General features: G+C 37.1%; 2 protein-coding genes across 2 annotated transcripts in view; both read right to left on the bottom strand.

Moving 5' to 3' along the window:
* Positions 1 to 1,302: 1,302 nt before the first annotated feature.
* On the bottom strand, positions 1,303 to 4,665 carry LOC149902973 (uncharacterized). The gene is made up of 3 exons (XM_090109377.1): positions 4,608 to 4,665; positions 3,007 to 3,210; positions 1,303 to 1,552 (listed from the first exon to the last, which is right to left on the bottom strand). The coding sequence occupies exons 1-3, from the start codon at positions 4,633 to 4,635 to the stop codon at positions 1,494 to 1,496; spliced, it is 291 nt and encodes a 96-aa protein (XP_089965503.1). The 5' UTR covers positions 4,636 to 4,665; the 3' UTR covers positions 1,303 to 1,493.
* A 2,723-nt stretch (positions 4,666 to 7,388) lies between these two features.
* The window catches only part of Kdm3 (Lysine demethylase 3), a 160,160-nt gene continuing 157,605 nt past the window's right edge, over positions 7,389 to 9,943 (bottom strand). Inside the window, exons 16-17 of the mRNA XM_090109322.1 lie at positions 9,258 to 9,782; positions 7,389 to 9,058 (exon numbers count right to left, since the gene is read on the bottom strand). Of these exons, the coding sequence (XP_089965448.1) occupies positions 8,021 to 9,058; positions 9,258 to 9,782 (1,563 nt within the window). The 3' untranslated portion in view covers positions 7,389 to 8,020. The remainder of the gene's footprint in view (positions 9,059 to 9,257; positions 9,783 to 9,943) is intronic.

The raw sequence follows: 9,943 nt of genomic DNA, 5'->3' as shown, positions 1-9,943 counted from the left end.
TTATTGTTATTACTTACTAGCTGCTCCGCGCGGTTTCACCCCCATGGCTCCGCTCCTGTTGGTCGTACCGTGATGATATATAGCCTATAACCTTCCTCGATAAATGAGCTATCTAACACCGAAAGAATTTTTTAAATTGGACCAGTAGTTCCCGAGATTAGCGCGTTCAAACAAACAAACTCTTCAGCTTTATAATATTAAGTATAGATAAGCCTACTAGCTGATGTTCTATCTATATTTTGAAAAAAAATTCACCTAAGTGAGGTTGTAGGTGTCGTCACTAAAAAATATACAAATTATCTCTGAAAAATATGGTAAATGTATTATAAAAAATCACTCGTCTATTATTGATCGGCGCCAAGCAGTCTTAAATGACATTGTTGTTGTTTATGTCTTCAACTCTACCAATAACAAATATGATCTAATTCTCTTATCAAAAGTATGACACTGTTATCATTTTAATTAAGTATATTATTTACATTATCATTCAGATCAGGATGTTTTTACAGCAAGTATCTTAACTTGACTCATTATTATATGAGTGCATCTTGTTTAGATGAAACAAACAAAGTACTTACTCATTGCTTTATTATTTTCTTTTATTTTTTATTTGAGATTAATTTAAAGTTTTTATTTAAAGAGTTATAACTGCGCCTAACAATATAAGAGCCGCAAGAAACAGCCTTTTGTATATTGTAAAAATTTTACATATCTGTAAATAGCTAAGTAACTAACTACATATTATATTGTTTTAAAAAAAATTGTTCGATGATATCAGAATACTTGGCACTGGCCACTGACTGTACCTATCTTTTCTATCCATCTAAGTATATATATATGTTCTCTGCAATGTCCCTGCAGTAATACTTTTGCACCCTTTTGTATTTTACATGGAATTGTTTTTCCTACTTTATAATGTATCTTTTAGGCAATTTTTTTAAATTATATTTAGAGTACCTAAGCTTGGAATGTACCTATAAATCGATACCATCATTTTTCTTTTTGTCATTGCGTACTAAGACTCCTGTAGAACCGCCATCCTGTTACAAATGACGCGAAATTTTGTGCGTCATTTGTAACAGGATGGCGGTTCTACAGGAGTCTTAGTACGCAATGACAAAAAGAAAAATGATGGTCCGAACGCTGATACCGGATGCGTTAAGATACTGTAATATAAAATATAACAGTATCTTAAGATAAAATATTATAGTATCTTCACCGTGTGTGACGCGCTTTAATATGAAGTTTGTAATTTGTAAAATCTCTATTAGATTATTTCGATGGCAATAAAAAAAAACAAAATAAAATTTAAATCATTTTAATATTTCCAAAAATGAAAAATAAAATCATTACATGAAAGCTTGCAATTGAAAAAATATAAATTCTTAATCAGTTTAATCACCGGTTCTTAGTTCACACAAAAATTACTATATTCTACAAAAAATGTGAGTATTTCAAGCGAGTTATTTGCTGTGCGGTTTCTTGTGATGAAATTATGAGAGACGAATACCGTCGGATCCTTTGCATTCACCCTTGCTGATCTTTTGCAGACCTGAAATGATAAACAAAAATTAAAACTAATATAAAAAAAATCCTGCTACTTTTATGTCTATGATCCAAAAAACATTTTTTTTTTTGTTTTTTCAAAGGTCAATATTTTATTTTATTTGTTCAGGCCAATCCGAACAGGCATGGGCGTACAGAGTAACTTTAGTTGGGGAATTAAACTCGTCTGTGATTACCAAACATTATTTTGATAAAAACATACTTAAGGGAGCCGCTAAACACTTAATTAACTTTGTTATTAAATTCAATTGTTTAATTTCAATATTTAATTGATGAAACCGAGTAGATTTACGAATATTTTTTTACGAAGATTTTATTTTGTCATGTAAATACCTAACATGTAACACAGTAACTCAATGATAAATGGTGACTGGAATTTTGGAAATTTTTAAGCAGAAATAAAAATATCAATAGATAATGTTCTGAAATTTACATGATTGTTAGTTTATAACTTAGAGCATTAAAGTTATTTTAATTCTCTAAGGTTTATAAAAATACTGCGCTTTCGCCATGTGACGTGATGATGGTTTGTAGTCATATGCGGTGTGATGTGATGTGATGTGATGTGAAGTGACGTGACGTTACGTTACGTGACGTGACGTACCGTGACGTATGTGGTGAATTTGAAAAATGTTCCAAGGTCAAGGTGAAATAACAAAGAAATACCAGAAATATAATAACTTGGAAGAAACTTTAACCGAAACGATATAAACACAACTCAGTAAACAAAGAAACAGGTACAGTCATAATGCATGATCTAGATTAACCTATTTGTAAGGTTTATATATTGAAATCAAGGTAACATGAATCACCACCGGTTTACAAACAATGCCTGCTCGCTTACATCACGATACGGTTCGATAAACATGCAATGTTATTTACATCGAAATTCATAGAAATACGCCAATGTTACTGGTGAATTCATTGAAATACCATTGAAATAAAGAAATACAGTGGTCAAAGTCATTAGGATCATTAACACGTACAAGGCTTGAATGAGGAAATTGTAATTCTTTGTGATGTCTGTTAATATGTTCACATGAGCATAATTTAAGAGAATATACTTTTATAGCCAGGTATAAGTTAGTTGTTCCTGTTGGACCTGCTACTGCTAAATAAAAAGTACAATAAGATTAAATTAGTTTATGTTTTCATAAACTAGTGTTGTTATAGCAGCTTTTGAAGCAGCAGTAACAAACGAATGAAAATTGAAAATATGTATAAGAAAGTGTACAAACTGCGCAAAAATTTAAAACGACAAACAAAAAAGCTGCCTGTCTTTCAAAAATTAAAATCAATTAATATAAATAGTATTGCTTGCAATTAATGGTGAAAATTGCAAGCTTTTCTTTCATTTAGATATAGCCTTAAACAACCCAAAATCGTTGAAAATATTATCCTACCTGTATATAATAATAAATATGAATTAAAGATACTAACTGTCCTTATTCTCGCAGTTGTAGTTGTTCATGACACATTCACTGCCAAAGGACTTGGGTTTTTCTCCCTGTTTTCCCGCGCAGATTGGCTCAAACTTTTCGTGGGAACAATCGTGCATACAAGCCTTCTTGCGGGCCGCGTCTGCTTTCAGTTGCTTCAAGTCGGGCTTGTCGGGACGGCATGATACCGCCACTATGAGGGCCACTGAAACATTTTTGTCATAAATGTTAACGATTGTACAAGGATTTAAAAGAATAGGTAGTAGGTAGGGTTTATTTACTCTTCAATAAAACACGTAGTATATTATTATTAGTCTTAAACTTATTGCTAATATAAGTATACACAATAAAAAACAGTATAGTTTATTAGGCGGCCGTATCACTTAGAAGTGATCTAGGGTAAGTATCTAGGGTTAAGTACTTCATCTCAAAATCCTAATTGGTTTACTGTTAATTAAATATGTACATATTGGTAAAAATATTGATTTTCGCCTTATCATGTGTTAATTTATCATAATATAAAAGTTTTAACCCATGACATGATGATAAAAAAATAATATGACTTCATGTATTTAAAGTAGTATCTTTGACAAAAGAGGTACCTAAGCTTTTATTATTATGAGCTCTAATTTATCCAATTTAAATCTCATTTCACTAACACCATAAGTATCTAGGAGACCTTGTGCTAACATGACTGTAACGAGACATGTAGGGTCACAAATTAGACTTCATCAAATAACGACAGGAAGACGCATCAAGTCGCTCCAGTTATTGCTAGTTTGTTAAAGTAATGCTTCTTTATACGTATGTTAATATCAAATAAGGTATAGTAAGCTTTAGCTACAGCACAGTATTACAAAGATTACAATATATGTATAGGTTTGGCTAATATCTACTAGGAAGCCGTTTATTGATCATCAAAATATTTAGTCGTTTCACAGCGGTTTTTGAATTGAATTGTGGTGTAAAGTAGGCTTCAGAAAACAAAAAATTCAATAAGAAAACATGAAAACTAAACAACCTCATTAGGACAAAGTGTTTAATACACAATTCTAAGATAAATAAATGAAACAATTGAATTGTTTCGTGCAATTTAATTTATCACATTATGATTAAAACGTTAAAATAATACAAGCGGAAACATTTAAAAATTTTTGGGAGAGAAACATTGCCACGACACATTATGACGTTCGCTACATCTGTGGAGTGTGGATGCCCCGGGCAAATTGACCCCAGATTACAGATAGGAAAGAATAAATTGTGTTCAAAGAAAGAATAAATTGTTCTAAGCCTCATTAAAAAATACAATTATTTGACGATGAAATGTTGGATCTCAGGAGCATCATCCAAATAATTTACACGTACTTATATAATTAATTATTATTTAGATTTCAGATAATACTAATTTCCTACAACAATATTCTCTTCAACGATGTGCTTATAAAGTAATCTCATCTGTTTTGTAAGTTGTAACTGAATAGATAGTAAGATAAATTATAGAATTTATTATGTATCATCGCTGTAAATAATGATGATAAGAGGGAAATAATAAGAAAGTTCAAGAATATATCGGCTTTTAAATAAAATCATCAAAATACTCACCAAATAAAAATACAGTTATGGACTTCATATTACAAACGGGTCTCACGACTCACTGCTCTGCGCTCACCAAAGGTAAACTAACAGTGGTGGGGGTCAGGTTCTCTTTATATCTGGCCAGTGCCTGAGATCACATTGTCACGTCACCTACAGTAATTCAGTCTGTTAAAAAATATATTCGCGAATCAAGTATAGGTAATTAGGGGACTGTTGGTTGCGAATAAACAATGCGATATGCATATATGTCGTTTGTTAACTGTTATGCCAATTTAATGAACTTGGCAAAGACAAAACATAATATATAATATAAAGGACGAAAAAAATATTCTAAAACTACATACTCATATCATTACGGAATAATATGCGCTAATATAGGAACACAGTATCAAAAAAGTTACAAGTTCCACCCCTTAAGTATGTGTAATAATGAGGAATTATTTTATTTCACCCTTATGTGAAATAAGCCCCTTTTTCCAATTCGTAAAACCCTTAGGTACATATTGTGAAAAGATTCGTAAAAACTTAAATTTTTATCTGTTATACTAATATGTATATGCAATTTTTGTATCGTTTCCTAAGATCGTTTGACGTTTCGAATAATTATAACAATATAAAACTCTATATCTATTATTTTTCCTATTTATAATAAAAATTAAAGGCAAATAGGTAAATCAAAAAACGTTCTTTATAATATGAGATTGCATGCCATTAAAATCGAGTTTGTAGGATCAATAAACTTTATTCGTGTGTTTGTCATGACCTCTCAGTTATCTTTGCATAGACACAAAGGAGATTAAACCTACACTCTTATTACACTTTCCAAAGATGAAATAGTAAAGCATTCGCTCGTCAATGAAGATATGGGCTTTATTGAGCAAATAATGATATTATAATATATTGTTTCCTTTCCTTTCCACTTTCTTGAGCTTTCCACCCTCAACTTCGCCCGCATCAAAATCCATTTCGTAGTTTTAAAGTGCATAGTGCATACAGGAACGGACAGACAGCGACAGCATTGTTTTATACTATGTAGAGACATAGATTTTACTTTTTAAATTTAGCTTGTTTTTCGCAATTTTCGAGGCATCGCTTAAAACAAGCTAAAGGCTAACCGCTAATGCTAAGGCACATTACCATTTATTTTATTACGCCTATGTATATGATGCTAGCAAACTTTTAAAGAATTTTATGTGCAAATTTCGTCAATATTGACATGATATAGATATTGTCAGCTTAAAAGGTTTAATATTATTTTTTTTCGATAAATTTATTGCTTAAAATCACAGCCAAAGGCAAATAAATATTACACAAAAATTAGTCTTTACAGTTTCCTCTAGATGGCGTTAAATTATAATAGTGAAGCGCCATCTATTGTCGAATAGCAGTACTACGTAAATCAAAATTAGTTTCGCCATCTACCCATAGATGGCAGTGTTAACATTGTCTACTTTTTGTATATATTAGTGTAATGACAAAATTAATGAACTTTAAATTTTTTTTTTTTATATCAGCCTGTCGTGTCCCAATGCTGGGCAAAGGCCTCTCCAAGTCGCTTCCACGAATCGCGGTCTTGTCCTAATGAGAACCAGTCATTTTTAAATTGGTGAAGTTCATCTCGCCATCTCTTCTTCGGCCTGCCGCGACGTCTTCTATGTGTTCCTGGGCTCCACAAAGTGGTTATCTTGGCCCACAGTTCGTCCGGCATGCGACTTATGTGCCCTGCCCAACTCCATTTCAACGCAGCGGCTTTTTGCGCTACATCGGCAATTTTAGTTTTGGAGCGCAGCTCGGTGTTTCGAACACGATCTGTTAATTTAACACCCAGTATACTTCGCTCCATTGCCCTTTGACAGACCTTCAGTTTGGACTTTTGTTCCTTTGTCAGCGACCAAGTTTGCGCACCATAAGTCAAGATAGGAAGAATACACATGTCCATAAGCTTTCTTTTGATGTTGATAGGGAGATCTCCTTTAAAAAATTCCTTCATGGACCAAAAACTCCTCCAAGAATTTTCTATTCGCCTTGTGATTTCGCGATCTTGTCTTGCCTGGAAGGAGAGTACTTGTCCGAGATATATGTATTCTTGGACATATTGTATATCTTCGTTATCGATGGTCATTCTGATCTTGGTGGTATTGGTCATGATTTTGGTCTTGGTCCTGTTCATTTTTAGTCCAACCTCAAGGCTGACGTTGCTTAGGTCTTGTAGCATTTCTTGTAGTTCGCGAGCTGAAGAAGAGAATAGAACCACATCATCAGCAAAGCGCAAGTTGGTTAATTTTGCTCCACCGACAACAATGCCCCGTTCCATCCAACCAATCGTAAGTTTTCTAAATATATATTCCAAGGTACTATTGAATAATTTAGGAGATAATGGGTCGCCCTGTTTAACACCCCTTTGGATTTGAAATTTTGGTCCAATTGTTTGCAATTTTATTGAAGCTGTGCTCTTTAAATTATTATACCCTTAATACTGACTAACTTTTTTATTTCATTATATTATTTAATATCTAAAGACAGAATAAACTGTAGATTAGTTCATTTACGAATATAATCGTTTGGTTGTTGTTATTATGAACTTATTAACACAAGCTTGAAAACATAGTAATTCAAAATCTATTTCAGACTAGTTTTGCTCTACTTTCAGATAAGAACCAATAAAAATGTTAAGTTTGAACTAGTTCGCTACAATTAGCGAATTATGGAATTGTCCAATAGTTATTGATTTTAAAATAGAAGGGTTTCATGTTTGATGAAATACGTAGGAAAAATAAAAAACAATCATAATATAAACATCTTTTTTATTCCAACTTATAACCATACATAATATACACAGTACAAAAAAAAACTTGCTTTCATCTAATACAGCAATAAGGACAAAATAAAATTGTCACAAATTTTGTTTAATTATTCATTCTGTAACATACCAACCGAATTGAGAAATCTAATATAGGAGAAACTTATCTACACGCCGTGTTTAATGTACAATGCTTCGAGCGAATACGTTTTTATTTCAATACAATAACTTAAAATTACAAGACTTCTTAATATGTACTCGATGGAATTCGAATTAAAAAATTTACACAATACATACATATCACTATAGCTACAATTAAGCTGTATCAATAACCAGAAGAGTTTATTTGTATTTCGATTAAGGAACATAAAACATATCCACACCTCAACAATATCACCATATTCAGACTAATTTACATTGCACATGCTCCGAACGCGGTGGTCGGACTAAATCACATTTCGAGTACATTTACACACAGAACTGGTACACTATCCTCCGCGCTCCACGGCTCTCTCACACGCACAGCGCGTATCACACTCGCTCCAATCTTACGTTAAATGCGGAACTTAACGATAACGTTACGTTCGAAGTTGAGATCAGATGCGGGACCCGGGGCCCCTCACTTGGCGTCGGCGAGCGCCTCCTCGAGGCAGCAGAGCGAGTCCTTCACCGCGTGGTACACGATGTTCTTGATCTGCAGCTTGTCCTCCTTGTTGGCGTGCTGGCGCGACAGGCGGCGGAACTGCTGCGCCAGCTCGAAGCAGCGCGACACGTTCTCGGGCGACACGAAGTCCTCCGCCACCTTGATGCAGTCGAGCAGGTTGCGCACCTGGTGCGGCGCGCCGGCCGGCACGAACACGGCGTCGCCCGCGCACTGCAGCACGGCGTAGCCCTCCACGCCGTACTCGCGGTACAGGCGCTCGCGCAGCGCCGCGTCCAGGTACCACGTCTGGTCGTGCACCGGGTCGTGCGCCGCCCGCGGCCGCGCGCCGCGCTCCACCTCGGCGCGCACCAGGAAGTCGCGGATCTTGTCCGCGTCGCGCGCCGCGTAGATGTGCCACAGCGCGGCGGGCGGGCGCACCCGCGCGCGCTTGCGGGACAGCAGGTCGACGCCGGCCTCCTCGGCCGCGCGGGCCGCCTCGCGCGCGCGCTCGGGCGCGTCGGCCGGCGCGCTCGCGTGCACCAGCACGTTGACGGCGTCGCTCACGTCCAGGTGCAGGTTGGTGGTGCCGCCGGCGCCGCCGTACGCGGTGTACATCTTGGGCCCGAGGTCGGGCCGCACGAAGCAGTCGGGCAGCCGCGCGGCGAGGTTGAGCTTGCCGTTGCGCGACGTGTACTCGCCGAGCGGCAGCGCGCGCATGAGGTCGTCGAACCGCGTCGGCAGCAGCTCGGCGAAGTCTTCGCCGGGCGGCCAGTCTTTCACTTTGAGCACCATGGGGGCTCCCCGTTCGTCGCGCAGTCTCTTGGCGACGAGCTCGAAGCCGTCCCAGAACTTCTTGCCGGGTTGGTTGGGGACCACCAGGCCGGACGCGCAGTTCACGAGATCGACTCTCGTGTCGCCGAAATCTCTGGAGAAACTCTCGGGCGACCACAGGTCTTTGTCGAGTAGACTGGACACGTCCGAAACTAGTACTGGTTGCCCACGTTTCCATTGATCCTAAAACAAATATAAAATTCAGGTTTATTATTGTTCAAACTATAAAAATGAACTTAATGTGATATAATTAATTTATGTATTTCAAAATCTATTCTAACTCATTTTCTTGTTCTTATAAAAATCAAAAGAGCTAACACTTAAATACTTTGTATATAAGCATATTATGTAATATACACAGTTACTATAAAACAACAATTACCTGGAAGGGTTTGTAGTTCCCAGGATGAGTGGGGTCAGTGAGATGCAGCAGTTTCCCGTCGCAGAGCCACGAGTGCGGCACGTCGGGGTACAGCACCTTGGACTCTGTGAGCGTCATGATGCGCACGGGCAGCTCCTCCCGGCCCCGCCCTCGCTCATACCGCTTCACTACATTCGATAACGCGAACGGCTTCACTTCCGAATCATCGTCTTTCTTCTCATCTATGACGCTCGAAATGACGTCATCGAGCAAGTCACTCTTGTTCTTCTTTTGTTTTTTCTTAGGCTGCGCTTCACCGCCTTCCGGCGCGGGTCGTATTAACAGCTCGCGTAATGTAGAGAAGTTTCCACTCTCTTCCGAATCTGAGGAACTCGAGTCGGACTTTTCTGTTTTCGTTTCCGTTTTTAGCGGTATGTCTGACAGCCAGCTGACTATTGAGCTGCCGGTCTTGCCGTTCTCGGATTTCACTGGTGACGAGCCGTTGGTAGGGCTGGTCTCCTCTTTTACATCCTCTTTTTTGATGTTCTGTAACAAAGAAATAAAAATATTTAGAATAACTTGATAACTTTCTACTACATAACAGTTTCAAGAGTCATATTCAATTGCCATTTAAAGAGGATATACAATCTACAAGAGATTAAGATATTTCATGTTGTGTACAATAAATAAATTCAATTCAATTTTAT

Source organism: Colias eurytheme, chromosome 14 (assembly GCF_061535395.1).
Source record: "Colias eurytheme isolate Ceu_HAF_F1 chromosome 14, ilColEury1 Martin Lab GWU primary, whole genome shotgun sequence".
NCBI lineage: Eukaryota > Metazoa > Arthropoda > Insecta > Lepidoptera > Pieridae > Colias > Colias eurytheme.
The sequence above is the reverse complement of the archived record's forward strand: the minus strand, read 5'-3'. Positions and strand labels throughout refer to the sequence as shown.